Source organism: Cotesia glomerata, linkage group LG5 (genome assembly GCF_020080835.1).
Source record: "Cotesia glomerata isolate CgM1 linkage group LG5, MPM_Cglom_v2.3, whole genome shotgun sequence".
NCBI classification, from domain to species: domain Eukaryota; kingdom Metazoa; phylum Arthropoda; class Insecta; order Hymenoptera; family Braconidae; genus Cotesia; species Cotesia glomerata.
In genome coordinates this window covers 24,328,098-24,348,033 of record NC_058162.1, presented here as the reverse complement: position 1 = coordinate 24,348,033, position 19,936 = coordinate 24,328,098, and the positions used below count along the sequence as shown (strand labels likewise).

The window sequence follows — 19,936 nt, the reverse complement described above, 5'->3', positions numbered from 1 at the left end:
CAAAAATTCTACAAGTCAATTTTTCATTTATTTTTTTTGCCATAATTTATTAAAAAAAAAAAATTATATTTTTAATTTTTGTAAATTTCTACTTGTCAATTTATTTTTCTATTTTTTTTTCATAATTTATTAATTAGAAAAAATTTTTTTAATTATTAAATATCCACTTAACAATTTTTTTTTTAAACATGACACTAAACTTAGCAGTCACTTAATTTTTTCCAAAAAATTATTTAAAAAAAAAATTAATTTTTTTTAATTTTTACGTCAATTTTTAATTTATTTTTTTTGCCATAATTTATTAAAAAAAAAATTATTAAATATTTGATATATTAATAATAATAATAAAATTACAAAAAATTTTTTCTTCATCAGAAATAAAATTTTTGAAATTAAATAAAAAATGAATTGTAAAAAAATTTGCAACCCTAAATAATAATAACTAAAAAAATAATAAATATAATATTATTATTTAACAGAATGGATAACATAAAAAAACTATTCTCGCTTTCACCTTTCACTTAAATATTTAAAACTAAAACAATATCATCAGAAGAATAATAAAAACTGAAACTCACCAGAGCCGATGCACAAAATCAATAAAAGATTAACGAGGTAAGTTCGATAATATTCATTAGATAACATAATTACTTGTTACAGATTCTAATAAAAATATTTTTCAATTTTCAGGCACAAGCACTTGGACATTTTCTTCGGTAAAATCTTCCGAAAAGCGAGTAATATTATTTTAAAAAACTATCACAAGATAATATTGAAAGGAAATCTATTGGTATGTGATGAACGTCTGTGGTCACGATGAGAGTCTTCAGAAGAAGTCTCAGTTTGTTCGAACGGAGTCCCCACCGGGATCACGGATTTGAGGAGTGCTGAGTATGGGAGTAAAAAACACATGGAAAGGTACGTAAGTAAGGTGTCTATAGAAGCTAGTGTCTTGTAGTAAGTATCTGGTTGTAGTTAGACGAGGATATACCTCTACCTGCAGAGACGAGATACAGTGAGGAGCCTACACCGAGAGCCAACCTGTCGGTGAAAGTCGTCGGCCTATTTTGTCTTTGCCTTCTACACTAACAAATGGAACCAACACTGACATACTTATACCCACACACTGTGGTTTTTATTAAATTCATGTCTTTGTTTAATAAAAACGTGGACGTCACCTGGACGATCGCTAAACTCCCACTTTTAGATGTACTGTGAGTAGCATCTTCTGCATACTTACCTTTACGAGTCTCTTCAGACATTCTTTTTCTTCAATTGGACCTACTCATCTTCTTCCACTACTTGGCTTTGATTATTTTTTTTTTTTAGTGATTAAGAAAAAATTTTTTTTAATACATTTTTTTGCAGACTAATTTTGATCATAAGAAATTAATTAGTACTTAAAAAAATTTTTAAAAATTTTTTTGAATAAAAAAATTGAATTGAATTTTTCAATGAACTTGAAAATAATTTTTTTTATTAAAAAAAAATAATCTATTATTAAGTGTATTTATATGATAAAATTAGTTTTTATGGTAAAATTTGGTGTTGCATTCGAAAATGCACTATTTCTAGATACATAATGAAGAAATGACATTGTATCTTGGGAACCATTGACATTTTTAAAGATATGAGCTCATTTCTATGTTACACTCATCAAGACCTTTCATTTGAGTACCCACATCAATTTTTCATATATTTTATATATTTCTCAAATACCATATATATGAAATATATAAAAAATGCCATGTGGGTACTTAAATGAAAGGTCTCGATGAGTGTAACATCGAAATGAGTTTATATCTTAAAAAAGGTCAATAATTAAACAATCACGTTGTATCTTGTGAAATATTGACATTTTTAAAGATATAAGGTAATTTCTACGTTACACTCATCAAGACCTTTCATTTGAGTACCCACATCAATTTTTCATATATTTTATATATTTATATATTTCACAAATACCATATATACATAAAATATGCAAAAAGTGCCATGTAAGTACTTAAATGAAAGCTCTCGATGAGTTTAATATTAAAATGAGTTTATATGTTAAAAAATGTCAATAATTAGAAAATTACATTGTATCTTGAGAACTATTGACATTTTTAAAGATATAAGGTAATTTCTATGTTACACTCATCAAGACCTTTCATTTGAGTACCCACATCTATTTTTCATATATTTTATATATTTATATATTTCACAAATACCATACATATAAAATATATAAAAAATCTCATATGGGTACTTAAGTGAAAGGTCTCAATGAGTGTAACATCGAAATGAGTTTATGTCTTAAAAAATGTCAATAATTAAAAAATTACATTGTATCTTGTGAAATATTGACATTTTTTAAGATATAAGCTCACTCCGACATTGCACTCATCGAGACCTTTAATTTGAGTACCTACATCAATTTTTCATATATTTTATATATTTATATATTTCACAAATATCATATATATAAAATATGCAAAAAATGCCATGTGGGCACTCAAACGAAAGGTCCTGATGAGTGTAACATCGAAATGAGTTTATATCTTAAAAAATGTCAATAATTAAGAAATGACATTGTATCTTGTGAACTATTGACATTTTTAAAGATATAAACTCATCCCGATGTTACACTCATCAAGACCTTTCATTTGAGTACCCACATCAATTTTTCATATATTTTATATATTTATATATTTCACAAATACCATATATATAAAATATATGAAAAATGCCATGTGGGTACTTAAATAAAAGGTCTCGATAAGTGTAACATTGAAATGAGTTTATATCTTAAAAAACGTCAATAATTAAGAAATAACCTTGTATCTTGTGAACTATTGACATTTTTAAAGATATAAACTCATCCCGATGTTACACTCATCAAGACCTTTCATTTTAGTACCTACATCAATTTTTCATATATTTTATATATTTATATATTTCACAAATATCATATATATAAAATATGCAAAAAATGCCATGTGGGCACTCAAACGAAAGGTCCTGATGAGTGTAACATCGAAATGAGTTTATATCTTAAAAAATGTCAATAATTAAGAAATGACATTGTATCTTGTGAACTATTGACATTTTTAAAGATATAAACTCATCCCGATGTTACACTCATCAAGACCTTTCATTTGAGTACCCACATCAATTTTTCATATATTTTATATATTTATATATCTCACAAATACCATATATATAAAATATGCAAAAAATGCCATGTGGGCACTCAAACGAAAGGTCCTGATGAGTGTAACATCGAAATGAGTTTATATCTTAAAATACGTCAATAATTAAGAAATGACCTTGTATTGCGTGAACTATTGACATTTTTGAAAGATATAAACTTATCCCGATGTTACACTCATCAAGACCTTTCATTTGAGTACCCACATCAATTTTTCATATATTTTATATATTTATATATTTCACAAATATCATATATATAAAATATGCAAAAAATGCCATGTGGGCACTCAAACGAAAGGTCCTGATGAGTGTAACATCGAAATGAGTTTATATCTTAAAAAATGTCAATAATTAAGAAATGACATTGTATCTTGTGAACTATTGACATTTTTAAAGATATAAACTCATCCGATGTTAGCACTCATCAAGACCTTTCATTTGAGTACCACATCAATTTTCATATATTTTATATATTTATATATTTCACAAATACCATATATATAAAATATGCAAAAAATGCCATGTGGGCACTCAAACGAAAGGTCCTGATGAGTGTAACATCGAAATGAGTTTATATCTTAAAATACGTCAATAATTAAGAAATGACCTTGTATTGCGTGAACTATTGACATTTTGAAAGATATAAACTCATCCCGATGTTACACTCATCAAGACCTTTCATTTGAGTACCCACATCAATTTTTCATATATTTTATATATTTATATATCTCACAAATACCATATATATAAAATATGCAAAAAATGCCATGTGGGCACTCAAACGAAAGGTCCTGATGAGTGTAACATCGAAATGAGTTTATATCTTAAAAAATGTCAATAATTAAGAAATGACATTGTATCTTGTGAACTATTGACATTTTTAAAGATATAAACTCATCCCGATGTTACACTCATCAAGACCTTTCATTTGAGTACCCACATCAATTTTTTATATATTGTATATATTTATATATCTCACAAATACCATATTTATAAAATATATCAAAAATGTCATGTGGGTACTCAAATGAAAGCTCTTGATGAGTACAACATCGGGATGAGCTTATATCTTTAAAAACATCAATAGTTAAAAAATTACAGTCTAATTTAACAAAATTCATTATTTAATAAAGCAAAATTTCATTTATTTATAGTTCATAGGTCACGGCAGTCACATAGTGACTGCAAGGTTGCTGGTTATAAATTATTACAAGCTTAAAAATTAATTAAGATCTAACATAGTCTTCTAAATATAAATAAATAAATTAATACTTAATGAAACATTTTTTTCAATAAGTATAGCAGTTCCAAAAATGAAATTAAATCACCAGCAATAAATTAAATAAAAAAAAAAAGAAGTTTTAAATTAGCGCAAAGGAGATCAAGGACATGGTTTATTGGTTGCAAGGTCCTGGGTACTGACGATTCCGGCCCAATTCCCCAGTAGTACGTGCAGTGAAAAATAATAATCATTTAAATCTCTCTTACATACATATGTATTAAAGATGATCGAGTTTGTTGCGTAAAATATTTATACAGATAAATATTTATTTAAATGAAAAATTATCCGGACATATATCATCATCTGATGCAACTTCATTTTCATTTAAATCAATTACATTTGTTACTTATAACTAGAGATAAATATTTAAAATTATTTACAATAGAATATTAAAATTAATTTCCATTTTCTTTGTTTAAATAAAATAATAAATAATAATTATAATAAATAATAAGTAATAAATATCTTCCAGGAAAACAATCAATGGGATCTACTGCAAGGTTACTCGATCGAGTAAGCCATGACCTTGGTTTTTTTTTTAATATTAAAAATGAGTAATTTTATAAATGCTGGCAAAATAAAAAAATTTGATTGTTATTTTAACTAAAAATAATTAATAATTTTTAGATAAATTAAGATGTTTAAATAATTGAATAACGAAGTAAAAAAGAAAGGATAGATAAATATATAATAACAAAATTAATTAAATGGATGTCAAGGGTGTTAAAATGATAGATTATGATTTCGATGAGCCAGGATAGTAATAAACGAGGGCAGACGCAGGAAGTTGCCAGTGTGCTGCGTGGAGTTCTATTATTTGCAATAGGATCTTACGAATTGCTGGTTGCGTTGAATTGTCAATAAGAAAGCTATCACGTACAGTAGCTAGTAATTGTTCTAATTGCATTGGCAGTTCTACGTCCAGATCCTTACCGATGCATGTTAAAATGTAAAACAGACACTCCATCTGTAAATTGTAATTTAATAATTAATTTGGTGATTCTCATCCATGTTTTATGAAATATTAAACAACAAATTTTGGAAACGTGGACAATAGCAATAAGATGTAAAATTACACAAAAAAAAAATTCACTTGAGCTAAGAAAATATTTTTCTTCATAATTATTTTCTTGAGAAAAAAAAATTTTTTTTTGACAAGAAATTTCACTTATTCTAAAAATTAATTCTCTTGGTTTAAGAAATATGTATCTTGATCCAAGAAAATTTATTTAAGTCAAGAAAATCTTGTTGTTTTGAGAAAATTCAGCCTCTTGCTCCAAAAAATTTAGTTCTTGATAGAAGTAAATTTTCTTGTCTTGAGAAAATTTCTCTCTTGATCCAAAAAATTAAATATAAAGATAGAAGTAAATTTTCATTAATATTTTTATTGATTAACATGTCAAATGGCAAGATCAAATAATATTTCATCATTTTTGTTCATTCAATATGTATAATTGCAGGCTATACCTCCCTCGGTACAAATTAGCAAAAAGTCTTCACAAACATACCGCTCTAAAAAAAGTGACTCTATTTTAGAATCTGCATTTTTATCCACGCGACAGGTCACTGCATAAATCTACATAAAAAATAAATTATTTAATCAAATAAAAAAAAAATAATGACACTAAAGTTTACAGGTATTAGAATTTTTATGAAAAAATTTTTTGTTGATTAAATAATGACTTTTGTTAAATTGCACTGTACTTTCTTAACTATTAACATTATTGAAGATATAAGCTCATTATGATGTTACACGCATCGAGAGCTTTCATTTGAGTACCCACATGCATTTTTGATATATTTTTTATGTATACATATATGTAATATATATAAATATATAAAATATATGAAAAATTGATATGGGTACTCAAATTAAAGGTCTCGATGAGTCTAACATCGGGATGAGCTTATATCTTTAAAAATGTCATTAGTTCATTAATATTTTTATTGATTAACATGTCAAATGGCAAGATCAAATAATATTTCGTCATTTTTTTTCATCCAATATGTATAATTGCACGCTAAAATAATATAAAATGGGTATCAAATATTCTCGAGAAAAATTTTCTCAAGGTGAGAAAATTTTTTTCTCAGCTGAAATAGGTGGCGCTGCTTCCCTGAAGTATTTAAAAGTCTTAATCAAATATAAAAATTTATTGTATCAAGTATTTATTAAGAATAGAATTTCAAAAAAAATTTTTACTTCGGCCAACACAACTTCGGTCTTCCTTCAGGCACCCGAAAATTTTCTTGAGCCAAGAATTTTGTTCTTCAGTCAAGAAATTTTTCTTTCTGTGTAGAATGTATATATACTAACTCTACTCACACTATTTTATTTTGTTAAAGAAATTTTTTGAGAAATTTTTTAAAATAAATTTTTTAATGAACTTTTTTAAATTAATTCTTTAATAGATTTTTAAAAATTAATTTTTTAATAAATTATTTTAATCAATTTTTAAATTAATTTTTTTTAATTAATTTTTTAATAGATTTTTTAAAATTAATTTTTTAATCAATTTTTAAATTTATTTTTCAAATTAATTTTTTTTAATTAATTTTTTTTAATTAATTTTTTAATAGATTTTTTAAAATTAATTTTTTAATAAATTTTTTTTAATCAATTTTTAAATTTATTTTTCAAATTAATTTTTTTTAATTAATTTTTTTTAATTAATTTTTTAATAAATTTTTTTTAATCAATTTTTAAATTTATTTTCCAAATTAATTTTTTTTAATTAATTTTTTAATTAATTTTTTTAATTAATTTTTTAATAGATTTTTTAAAATTAATTTTTTAATAAATTTTTTTAAATTAATTTTTTAATAAATTTTTTTTAATAAATTTTATTGTATTGTCTACGTTCTCAAGATTTGTTGTTTAATATTTAATAATCAATTATTAATCATTTTTGGTTTGATTTATTCGATTTTTACTTACTTCAGGTAAAGATGTAATAAAAGAAGCCTGTAAACAATCGAGACAACATTTCCAAAGAAGAGTTAGTAAAACTCTGCCAGGTGGAACTCCCTCTTGCTGTGTTTTTAATTGAAGTTGTCTTCGCTTCAACTGAAGTACAATTTTAAATTAATTATTTTTAAATTATTATTTATTATTTATAAACTAGCACTATGTGACGAGATTTGTGGATTATAAATAAGAAAACTTTGGCTTAATAAATTTTCTTATTTTCTTCATTGTATATAATAGATGTGAAGAAATACTACTACAAAAAAACTCACCTGGCAGTACATTTCATTGAGGAATGTCATAAAAGCCGAAAACCGATGACAAATAGAAAGATCGTGCAATGACCGCGCATGATCTTGGTACAATTGTTGGCAGGTGTTCAACAAAGATTCAAGGAACGTTTCTTTGACTTCTTTCTCAACAATTTTAATGCAAATTTTAGCTGCGGGTTCCGCGTGCTTCCGCTGTTCGACGACTCTTCCCAGCAGATGACGGACTAACTCCATTAAGGAGCGTGAATTCAATACATTTGGATCTGTAATTATAATTATATTTAAGTGAGACAACCATGTAAAGTAAGTACACAGAAAAAAAATTCATCTTAATCAAGTAAATAATTTTCAAGAATTTTTTCTTCGTGGTTTGAGTTAGAAAATTTTTAAACTAAGAAATTTTTCTCTTGATCCAACATTAAAGTTAGTAACTTAATAATTTTTTAATTTTATTTAACAAATCAATCTCTTCTGAAAAATTATTTTTAAAAAATTGCATTTGCAATTTTTTAAAATTTCTACGTCAATTTTTTTTCTCATTTTTTTGCCATAATTTATTTGTTAAAAAAATGATTAAATAATGTAAAAGCCTCAATTATTGACACTATTAGAGACAAAGTTATGAATTCATTTTTTTTAAGCAATCAAATATCAATATCGTTGAATTTTGTTTGTGGTAATGTCTCAAGTAATCTTTTTACTAATCAATTTCTTTTTTTAAAATCATAATCACTGATATTTACTAATTAATTTTAAATAATTAAATAGATTATCCGGATACACCAATTATTGGCAGGTTAAAAAACTGATTGATCTAATTATTGACATACCTTCACCCCAATTATTGACACCTATACTAAGCATGCCTAGAATCATCTGCTTATTCTTATTTATCCAAACTTATTATTAAGTAATCAATTTTATTAAAGTTTATTAATAATAATTTCCATAAATGATTAATTACTTTTAAAAATATAAAAATTTATTTTAAAATAATTTATTTAATCAGAAGAGTTCAAACTATTACAGTTAATTTTTTAGATTAAAGTCAAAAAAAGGCGTGATAGCGCTGTCGAATGGCTGTCAATAAGAGATTCAGCTTAAAAATTATCAACTAGTTATTGACACCCATTATTTAAATATTATAAAGCATATAATTAATTTCGATTATTCAATTTTATGAATTTTTCTATGACCCAAATTTTACTTTTTGTAATTGAGTATTTTAGTTTATTCGTTGTTAATTACTTAAAAATTAATAGAAACAATTATTGTTATTAGTGCGGCGATTATTATTTAATTATTGTATTTATTTAGTTAATAATTTTATATTATTGTTACCGAAGGTATGATTAAATTAAGAAAATAAGCGTGTGAGAAATTATTACGAAGTCGAGCGAATTAATTGTAAAAAGAAATTAAAAGACTGGGAAAATTATTCTAAGTTCCGAACAAGATTTAGTATGGGAAAGTGATGAATGGATATAAAATGAAAGAAATGACGATTATTATTTTGTAAGAAATAAATTAGGTAAGCGAAAATTTTATAAGTCCCGAAGACAATTTAGTATGGAAAAATCAACGAATGGATATATAATGAAGGAAATTGCGATTAAAATAATAAAGAATTGTGAATTTGACGAAACGAATGGATAGAGAATGAAGAAAATTGCGATTAAAATAATAAAGATTTGAGTTTCAAAAATAAAAACTTAAAATTTGGCGAGACAAATGGATAGAAGAGGAAGGAAAATTCGATTAAAATAATAAATAATTATTTTTGAATGCTAGTACGAGAACACCGGATAGGTGTCTAAAACGACTCTTCCTTTTCGTTACAAGAGAGTTAGGCAAAAAATGATAAACGCCAAAATTTGGCTCGATAAAGGAAGCAGTTCTTTCTCGGGAGAATTACTCGGGCGAATACTCTTCACCAAGTAATTCCAGAGGATGATACTCTACCTGGAGTCTGACCAAGGCTCAGGTAAGTATCATGAACCGACCGGATGAAAGTGCTTCTCCCCGTGCCAAAGCCTTCAGCTGAGGTACGGTAGGTGATCATAAGCCGTGTAGGTGGGGCGAAGAGGACACTCTCCATTCGCTCTCGGGGTAGAGGTTTAGGCCCAGGGGTGACGGCTAGTCTCCTGGGGAAGCAGGGGAACCAGCTTTTGAAGTTTAGTTCGCGATTTTGACGCTCACGGCGAGTGAGAGTATGTGTGAGAAGAGTGTTCGAATATTGTTTAATTTGTTTATATTGTTTATATCGATTATTAACATGTTCAGGCCAATAAAGAGGTTTTTCTTTTTTTTCTTCGATTTATTTAAAATAAAGTGTTTTGTTTATTATTTTGTTATTGATAATGTAATCCCCGTTTATGACCCTGGACTCCGGCGAGCAAATTTCGAGCCGGGGACAAATAAATTATTATTTTATTTATATAATTTTTGGAAAACGTGGACGTTACATTTCATATATTGTTAATTAAAAAAAAAAGATGATATTATTAGATGAAGAAATTAACTTAAACTCGACATTTAAAAAAAATGCTTTTCTAATCAAAGTTTTTAAAAAAATAAACGTTCGTAAGCTGGTTTGATGAACTGGTGCTTTTATTTTCTTTTAATAATTAATATTTAATATTTTGAACTGAGTAATTTTTTTCAATTTTTTAATTAAGGGGGGAAATACGTGTACAGGCTTAAGACGATTCAATTTTTTTTTTTTTTATAAATCGCTTGTAAAACTATTCAAAAATATAGATTGAAAATTTAAAGTCAAAATTTCCATTCGTTCAAAAGTTATAAGCGATTTATTAATTACTTTAATACTATTTTACATTAACTTTTTCTGTCACTTTTTTTTCAAACGCGTTTTTCTCGAAACGAGTTTTTTCAAAACTGTGTGCAGTCTAGCTCAAAGAGTTTTAAACCAATCATCTTGCGATATGGCTTATAATTTTCTTTATACAATTACCTTGAATATGAACCTCAATCGAAAGCGATATTTTTATTTAAACTATTTTTTTTTAATAGACAATGTATGAAAAAGTGGTAAAAAATCACGACTTAATTTCACAGCCCTGTAAAAAATGGAAATTTTTACTTTTTTTTGTGGAATTGAGGTTCATATGGAAGATACACATATAAATGAAGTAATTTTTCTGTGCCATTGATTTCAAATAAAAATTGTGGCTTCCATACTGCACACAGATTGCTAAATCGGATGACAACCTACGATGTGTATCAGCTGATATCTCCGCTATTTGTTAACTTATATTATTGTTTAATACGAAAAAATACTCATAAATATATGTATAAAATAACCTGATAGTTTCAATAAATAATATTAATTTCTTATACCTTAAAAAAATTAATGAAAATCAGCATGAAAACGGCCTTCTACACGTATTTCCCCCCTTAATTAAAATTTATATGATAGTTATTATTATTACAGATGATTAAATATATTTAAAAATAATTTATGGTGTCAATAATTGGAGCTTTTACCTTATAATTTTTTTAAATTTCTACAATTTTTTTTTATTATTTTTTTTTTGTCATAATTTATTCGTTAAAAAAACTATAAAAAGTGTTAAATTAATTTTCATAAAATTTCTAAATATTGGCTAACTAAATTTTTCCATGTGAAATTTTTTAATAATAATTTAACTGCTATATAATTATAAAAAAATTTATATTTTTTAATTTCATTAAAATTAATTAAGCAGACATCTTATAATTTTTTTAACAAAAAAATCAACGTAAATTTTTTTTTCTCATTTTTTTTTGCCATAATTTATTTGTTAAAAAAATTATTAAATATCTATTTAATTAATGTTCATTTTAACTAACTTTTTTTCAGTACAATGCCTTTCAATGATTCGTACCGGTCAAGAATTTTACGGTAAATGGAAACATCAAAATTTGGCCAACTCTAAATAAAGAAATCACTAAGTAAAAAATTTATATAAATATTATATTAGAAATAATAAAAAAATTATTTGTCTAAATAAGGATAATTCAAAATTTTGATAATAATAAAGGTAGTAATGTAAAAATTTAGTTACCAAAAAAATTGGAATTATTTTAAAAAAAGATAAGCATAAAATTATAAAATTTAAAAATAAGATATCTATGAAATTAGACAAATCATAAAACAAACAAGTGAAATGACAGATATTTAAAAAAAGGCCATTCGGCAGCCGAAATGGAAGTAGATTTTTCAAATAAAGAAAATTGATTTTTAATAAAATAATATAATAACATCAATAATGTATAACTTATTTATGAATTAAAAACAAAATTCAATAATAAATTTAAAACTATTTAGAACAAATTTTGGAAAAAAAATTAACTTTTGAAGAAAAAGTTTCTCAAAGAATTGCAAAGATTATAAAATTTGAATTATAAATGACTAAATTTTAAATAACTGCTTAGGAACAACAATTTGCAAATCAATCAGATGTTTGAAACCGGATAAAATTTTAATTGAAGAAAACAATATATAGAACTAATTTGTGACATATTTACTGACGAATTACCTGAAAACATTACACGAAAGACTAATCATTATCGTAATTATTGAATTTACATTATGATTAAGCTATGATGCAGACAATAATTCTAAAACGGCTGCAACAGTAAAACTGTTTCATTAAACGAATTCTAAAAGGAGTAATATTGAGGCTATTACCACTTCTGAGTAGTGGAAATTAAAGCTTATTAAAAGAGCTTTACGATGCATTTTACCGAATTTTGATATCTTGTCTCGATCAGTAATTATATCAAGTTGAAGTAGTAAAAACATCAATTTTTACGATTTTCAAAATTTCAAAATCCTGTCATTTCCAAATTACTCGCCCGATTAAGCTCATCTTCGAACTTAACCTTGGTCTTGATCGATAGATAAAGCATGTTGAGTTTGAGAAGAATGGGTCATAAATTGAAAACGCTATCGTGCTGACAAGCCGCGTTATATCGTATAAATATATATATATATATATATATATATATATATATATATATATATATATATATATATATATATATATATATATATATATATAAATACATACATATATAAACTTTTGAACTATACACATTTTCTGACTCAGCTCGACAAACTTAGTCAGAAAACGACTAAATTTTTTCAAAGTTGCGCCATGAGGACGGCTGCAATAGTTAGATTTTTATAAAATCTACTAAAAAATGGAGAAGAATAAATTTAGACAAGTCAATAAAAAGACAATTGAAAATTTAGAAATATACAAAAATTGACAGTTTTAATTATTCGTAAACTTAAAAAATAGCCATCTCTAAACATAGACCAGTAAATTTAGATATCTTTAATTTTGGACATCTCTAAATATTTACAAATATAAATTTTTACAATTCATAACAAAGACGATTAAAAACATAGTAATCATACAAAATAAGTACTAAGAAATTTAAAATACAAAAGATAGCTAAAAATTAATTAATTTTCCTGTGACCGCTGCTCCAGGAAGTTATAAAGTTATTTGCGATCAATTGTCCTGTTGTTTTAAAACACACCAAGATTTTGCTTTTAATCTTGGTAAAAAATATTTATGTAGACCCGAAACTACCAACAGCTCCTGTGAACGCTGCCCCAGGAAGTTGTAAAGTTATTTGCGATCGATTGTCCTGTAATTCTAAAAACCAACAGAGATTTTACTCTGTCTAAAAGAGATTTTCTGAAAGACAATCGATCAAAAATAACCTACAACTTCCTGGAGCAGCGGTCACAGGAGCTGTTGGCAGTTTCGGGTCTACGTAAATATTTTTTACCAAGATTAAAAGCAAAATCTTGGTGTATTTTTTTAGATTACAGGACAATCGAACGCAAATAACTTTTTTGCCCTCCGGCCAGAAAGTGGCAACTTTCTGGCCGCTGCGCTAAACAAAGTTGCCACATTCCGGCTACGTCGAGCAGAAAAATAGTATACACACCTTGGCCAGTAAATAAGAAAGCCTCAGATCACATGTTTGTCAACCTCGGCTTCGCCTCGGCCAACAATTACATGTGATCTGAGACTTTTCTTATTTTACTGGCCTAGGTATGTAATATACTATTTCTGCCCTCCGGCCGGAAAGTGGCAACTTTCTGGCCGCTGCGCTAAACAAAGCTGCCACATTCCGGCTACGTCGAGCAGAAATAGTATATTTCTTACCTAGGGCAGGAAAATAAGAAATGTCTCAGATCACATGTAATTGTTGACCGAGGCGAAGCCGAGGTCGACAAACATGTGATCTGAGGCTTTCTTATTTACTGGCCAAGGTGTGTATACTATTTTTCTCCTCGATGTAGCCGGAATGTGGCAACTTTGTTTAGCGCAGCGGCCAGAAAGTTGCCACTTTCCGGCCGGAGGGCAGAAAAATAGTATACACACCTTGGCCAGTAAATAAGAAAGCCTCAGATCACATGTTTGTCAACCTCGGCTTCGCCTCGGCCAACAATTACATGTGATCTGAGACTTTTCTTATTTTACTGGCCTAGGTATGTAATATACTATGACAACTTCCTGGAGCAGCGGTCACAGGAGCTGTTGGTAGTTCCGGGTCCTCGAAAATATTTTTTACTAAGATTAAAAGCAAAATCTTGGTGTGTTTTAAAAACAACAGGACAATTGATCGCAAATAACTTTATAACTTCCTGGAGCAGCGGTCACAGGAAAATTAATTAATTTTTAGCTATCTTTTGTATTTTAAATTTCTTAGTACTTATTTTGTATGATTACTATGTTTTTAATCGTCTTTGTTATGAATTGTAAAAATTTATATTTGTAAATATTTAGAGATGTCCAAAATTAAAGATATCTAAATTTACTGGTCTATGTTTAGAGATGGCTATTTTTTAAGTTTACGAATAATTAAGACTGTCAATTTTTTTATATTTCTAAATTTTCAATTGTCTTTTTATTGACTTGTCTAAATTTATTCTTCTCCATTTTTTTAAATATCTGTTATTTCACTTGTTTGTTTTATGATTTGTCTAATTTCATAGATATTATATTTTAAAATTTTATAATTTTATGCTTATCTTTTTTAAAATAATTCCAATTTTTTTGGTAACTAAATTTTTACATTACTACCTTTATTATTATCAAAATTATGAATTATCCTTATTTAGACAAATAATTTTTTTATTATTTCTAATATAATATTTATATAAATTTTTTACTTAGTGATTTCTTTATTTAGAGTTGGCCAAATTTTGATGTTTCCATTTACCGTAAAATTCTTGACCGGTACGAATCATTGAAAGGCATTGTACATTAAATAAATATTAATAATAAAATAAATACCTTCGATTGCTTTAATAAGTACATCTTGTATCGCCGCAGGAAATTTTCCTAAGGCCGCAATATCGGAAATGCTATTAGCTTTATGAGCGAGAACATCACTATTAAAACTCTTGGATCGCTTCAGCCCATAAGTAGAAACAAAGGACAATGACTTGGTCAATTTTCCAGGTTTCACACTCGGATTTATTTTAGGCTCGACGTTGAAGTGAACCCGACTGACATTTGCCTGGGGCGTTATAAAAAATCAACGATGATGATTAATGATAAATCAAGAGTGAATAATGTCTATTAAATTAATTATCAATTACCGATCAATGTCTCAATTAATTTAACTCACATGCAAGATGTTGCCGCTAGAAGCTGATGTATTAAGTGCGTGGGAGTGCCGCGAAGCGCCGTGGTAATTAACGACGCTGTGACTGGGGTGATAAGAAAATTGTTGAGGCTGGTGTGGGTGCTGATGTTGATGATGGTGCTGATGTTGATGTTGGTGTTGATGCTGTTGAGCATACAAATAACGCTGTATGTTCCCGCTTGATTTACTGTGCTGCAGATAGTAAGATCTGTTATCGTTTGTCATCGGTTTATTGTTAGCTATGTTGTGATGATGCCCCTCGTTATGCTTCATTGTAAACTCTTTCGCGTGTACGTTTAATTGTTGGTTGGCCGTGGTGATGTCGTTTCTCCCTCCTAGTTTTTAAAATCACAAACTTAGTCAATTATTTTGATTTAATAATATTAAATACTAAAGGTAGCTAACGATTTTGATTTTATAATTTTTTGGTTTCATTTATTTAATTAGAAACTAAAAAATAATTTTTTTTTTAATTGTATTTATAGTTTTTCAAGTTTTTTACACATGCAATTTTTTTTCAATAAAAAAAATTCTAAAAATTTTTAAATGACTAACTTAACTTTCATTTTGATTAATTAATTTTTTTTTCAATGATACTGTAGTTAACACGACATTAAAGTTAGCTGTCACTTAAGAATTTATTTATTTTATTGAACAAATTTTTTCAGAAAAGTTATTTTTAAAAAATTGAATTTTTAATTTCTACGTCGATTTTTTTTCCATAATTTATTTGTTAAAAAGATTCGTAAAATTATCAAATATTTGCTTAATAATTTTCATAAATAAACGACATTTAAAGTAGCAGTCACTGGACGATTTTAAAAATATTTTTGACAAATTTCTTCCGGAACATTATTTTCAAAAAATTGCATCTGATTTTTTTTTAATTTCTACGTCAATTTAAAAAAAAATTTTTTCTCCATAATTTATGTGTTAAAAAAATTATTAAGATTATTAGATATCTGCTAAATTAATTTCAATAAAGTTGATAGGTACAAGCAACCTTGCAGTCACTATGTGACAACAATAAATAAAATTTTGCTTTATTAAATAATGACTTTTGTTAAATTGCGCTGTAATTTTTTAACTATTGATGTTTTTAATGATATAAGCTCATCCCGACATTATACTCAACAAGAGCTTTCATTTGAGTACCTACATGCATTTTTGATATATTTTTCATATATACATATATATAATATATACAAATATATGAAAAAATGATGTGGGTACTCAAATGAAAGGTCTTGATGAGTGTAACAACAGAATGAGCTTATATCTTTAAAAATGTCAATATTTCACGAGATACAAGGTCATTTCTTAATTATTGAAATTTTTGAAGATATAAGCTCATCCTGATGTTACACTCATCAAGAGCTTTCATTTGAGTACCCACATACATTTTTGATATATTTCTCATATATACATATATATAATATATATAAATATATGAAAAAATGATGTGGGTACTCAAATAAAAGGTCTTGATGAGTGTAACATCGGGATGAGCTTATATCTTTAAAAATGTTAATAGTTCTTAAGATACAAGGTCATTTCTCAATTATGTATCTAGAGATAGAGCATTTTCGAATGCAGCCTAAATACTTATCATCATAAATTGACTATTGGTGAGAATGATATAAAACCTACTTTATTATATAAATACACTGGTTACAAAATTTTGCTTACTCTTTTAATAATATAGATTAGAACTTTTTTTATAATTTTTTAGCAATTAAATTATTTGAAAAAAAATTTAATAAATAATTTTATACATGAAAATTAAATTAGCCATTATTCAAAAATTTTATGAATAAATTATGGCAAAAAAAATGACATGTAGAAATTTTAAAAAATCAAAAATGCAGTTTTTTAATAAATTATTTTTTAGAACAAATTTGTTTGTTAAAAAATGGTCAAGTGAAATTGAATGTCATAAAAATTTTTAGAATCATTTTTTTATTGTAATTAATTCGCTATAAAAATTAAAAAAATTTACAGCTAGCTTTAGTATCATTTTTTGTAAACAAAAAATTAATTTTAATTACTTAGCTGACGGATTTATTATTGTTGTGATTTATTATAAAATTATTTTTTGTTTTTAATTCAGACTAATTGATATTTTTTTTTTAAACGTAATTTATTTATTTTTTTATAATTTATCAAATTAATAAGAAGTTTTTAATCTGTCTGTTTTTTTCTTAACAAAAAATCAGTTTTAATTAATTAATAAACTTATTATAAAATTTTTTTTTAGTTATTTAGATATTTTTAGTAAATTTTAGTTTCTTATAATTTATTAAATAAAATTAAGTAGTTTTTAACCAGGTAAAATTTTTTGTAAACAAAAAATGTGAAATAATTCAAGCAAATCAATTGCTATTAAAAAAAAAAAAAGTGTTATTTCTTCTTTGAAGTTTACAAACAAAGCAAAAATTAAAAAAATAAATAATTATAATTACCTGGTGGTCGATAAAGTTCAATAGTCGGCTTAGACTTAACTGCCGCAATAGCAAAATTTTTTTTATCTAATAAATCCCGCATCTGAGAAATAAACCACCGAAACTAATAAACTTTTAGCAAGCAAAATCCAACATTTTAATTACCGACTTCAGCGCCTTTAAAAAAGAAACTTAAGCAAAAAATTATAAAAAAATAAATTAGTTAATTTAAAAAAAAAAAAACAAGTAACTAATTTAAATTACAAGTAACTAAAAAAATAAAATAATTACAACAAAATTAGTTAATCTAAAACTTATATTCCACTTGAACACACAAAAGAGAGAGTAAAGTCTGATGACTGGTAACTAATAATAGCAAACAGGCGCAGTCATACAGTCAGAAGTCTACTTATAAATATATATATATATATATATAATATATAATATATATATATGTAACAGCCGAAGAAGACGGAAATAAAAGTTACTGACAGATTTTATGCCCACATTTAAATAATAATAATTTATTAATAAAATTGCACGGAAAAATTCTGGAAATTTATTTCTTCAACTATTATTTATCCACATCAGCGACTTCATTTGTTTTATAATTGATCATTGCTAATTGATATTTAAATATTTAATATTAAAGCCTGACTCACGCGCCTTTAAAGGCAATCTGTCTGCACTTTACTTGAATTAGAATTAATTTAATTTATTTTTGCGTTAATTTATAAGCTTAATTTTTATAAAAATTATTTACATTTGAATTTAAATATTATTTTTTTTTTAATTTATTTAATTATTGTTATTAAGTACGCGAAGAACGTACAACAGCTATTGCGACGTGCCAACTAACCAGTGACAGTCCAACAATCATTTGTCGCATCATATTTTTAATGTATGAGAGATCATGCAATGTCGTAACACATCCCCTCTTATATTTTATAACTGCATGATCAAGATTATTCGCGTAGGCGTAATGATCTTGCAATTGGACACATTTGAATTACTCCCGCTTTTTTTCTTAAGCTGTTTATGTATACAGAGCTTCTGAAATCTCAACAAAATGGCCGCCCGTGAATCAAAATGTCGTTCTGTGACATTAATTTATGAACTAATTTGAATTAATTTAGCAGATATTTGATCATTTTTAACTTCCCGCTAAGAAAATTGAAAATTTTCAAAAATCGGGAAGTTATTGGTTTTACCCCGTTTTTCGAAAATCGAGTTTTCATTAGATCTCGACGTTTTGAGGTCCTAGGAAGCTTTCCTGACTATTCCCGCGAGGGTGTCACTATGTCTGTATGTATGTGTGTGTGTGTGTGTGTGTGTGTAAGTATGTAAACCTCTTATAATTTTTGAACGGTTGAACCGATTTCATCGCGGTTGGTGCCATTCGAAAGGGCTTCGCCAAACTTAGATTTCCTGTTAATTTGAACCGATTCGGATCGATAGATTTTGAGAAATTTGGAGAAATCTAAAAAAAGTAGGAAAAAAAATTTTTTCTGGTGGATTTTTTGGGATAACTTTTAAACGGCTCAACCGATCGATTCCAAAAACTAATCAGCTCTCAACCTTGAAAAACCACGTCGATCGCCGCCAATTCGGTCAAAATCGGTTGATTCGTTCGAGAGATATCGTGAACGAAAGAAAACCGAAAATAGTATATTACACACCTAGGGAAGTAAAGTAAGATATGTCTCAAATCACATGTAATTGTTGGCCGAGGCGAAGCCGAGGTCAACAAACATGTGATCTGAGGCTTTCTTATTTACTTCCCGAGGAGTGTATACTATTTTTTTGTCCGACGAAGGCGGAAAGCGGCAACTTAGTTTAGCGCAGCGGGACGAAAGTTGCCACTTTCCGCCCGGAGGGCAAAAAAAGTGTTTTTTCAGAGTTACTCCGAAATTTCTAGTTTGACCAATTGAAACTTAGAAATTCTTTATGAGGCTTAAAAAACTGCGTAGAATTCCGCCAACCGCGTAAAAATCGGTTCATTCATTCAAAAGTTATTGCGGTATGAACATTTAAAAAATAGTGTTCTATGAAACTTCTATCAGACTTTTGAGCTCAAAGAGCTCAAAAGCATAGAAAA

General features: G+C 26.7%; 2 protein-coding genes and 1 long non-coding RNA gene across 10 annotated transcripts in view; 1 reads left to right on the top strand and 2 right to left on the bottom strand.

Annotated features, from left to right (window-relative positions):
• Positions 1-716, bottom strand: part of LOC123265286 (dual oxidase) — a 32,742-nt gene extending 32,026 nt beyond the window's left edge. The window contains exon 1 of the mRNA XM_044728972.1: positions 579-716. Coding sequence (XP_044584907.1) covers positions 579-645 — 67 coding nt within the window. The 5' untranslated portion in view covers positions 646-716. The remainder of the gene's footprint in view (positions 1-578) is intronic.
• On the top strand, positions 506-4,543 carry LOC123265300. Of its 3 annotated transcripts, XR_006509553.1 has the most exons (4): positions 506-615; positions 691-918; positions 976-1,214; positions 4,498-4,543. It is a non-coding gene; the product is annotated as an uncharacterized LOC123265300 (long non-coding RNA). The 3 variants fall into 3 exon arrangements; XR_006509552.1 differs by having other exon boundaries at positions 691-1,214; XR_006509554.1 differs by having other exon boundaries at positions 691-1,214; positions 4,493-4,543.
• A 130-nt stretch (positions 4,544-4,673) lies between these two features.
• On the bottom strand, positions 4,674-18,878 carry LOC123265292 (MIF4G domain-containing protein). 6 transcript variants are annotated; one of them, XM_044728981.1, is made up of 7 exons: positions 18,671-18,878; positions 17,860-17,941; positions 15,380-15,732; positions 15,043-15,268; positions 7,718-7,980; positions 7,416-7,544; positions 4,674-5,444 (listed from the first exon to the last, which is right to left on the bottom strand). In XM_044728981.1, exons 1-7 carry the CDS (start codon positions 18,728-18,730, stop codon positions 5,214-5,216), a joined length of 1,344 nt encoding a protein of 447 aa, XP_044584916.1. In that variant the 5' UTR covers positions 18,731-18,878; the 3' UTR covers positions 4,674-5,213. The 6 variants fall into 6 exon arrangements, with proteins under 6 accessions (XP_044584916.1, XP_044584917.1, XP_044584919.1 ...); XM_044728982.1 differs by having other exon boundaries at positions 17,860-18,015; positions 18,671-18,762; XM_044728984.1 differs by having other exon boundaries at positions 18,602-18,672.
• Positions 18,879-19,936: the final 1,058 nt, after the last annotated feature.

Excerpts from the sequence above, each read along its gene's own strand:
- LOC123265292 (XM_044728981.1), bottom strand. The coding sequence starts at position 18,730 with ATGATGCGACAAATGATTGTTGGACTGTCACTGGTTAGTTGGCACGTC. Across the intron at positions 7,545-7,717 it reads TCAATGAAATGTACTGCCAG|TTGAAGCGAAGACAACTTCA; the intron begins GTGAGTTTTTTT and ends ATTGTACTTCAG. Across the intron at positions 5,445-7,415 it reads TTATTACATCTTTACCTGAA|ATGGAGTGTCTGTTTTACAT; the intron begins GTAAGTAAAAAT and ends TACAATTTACAG.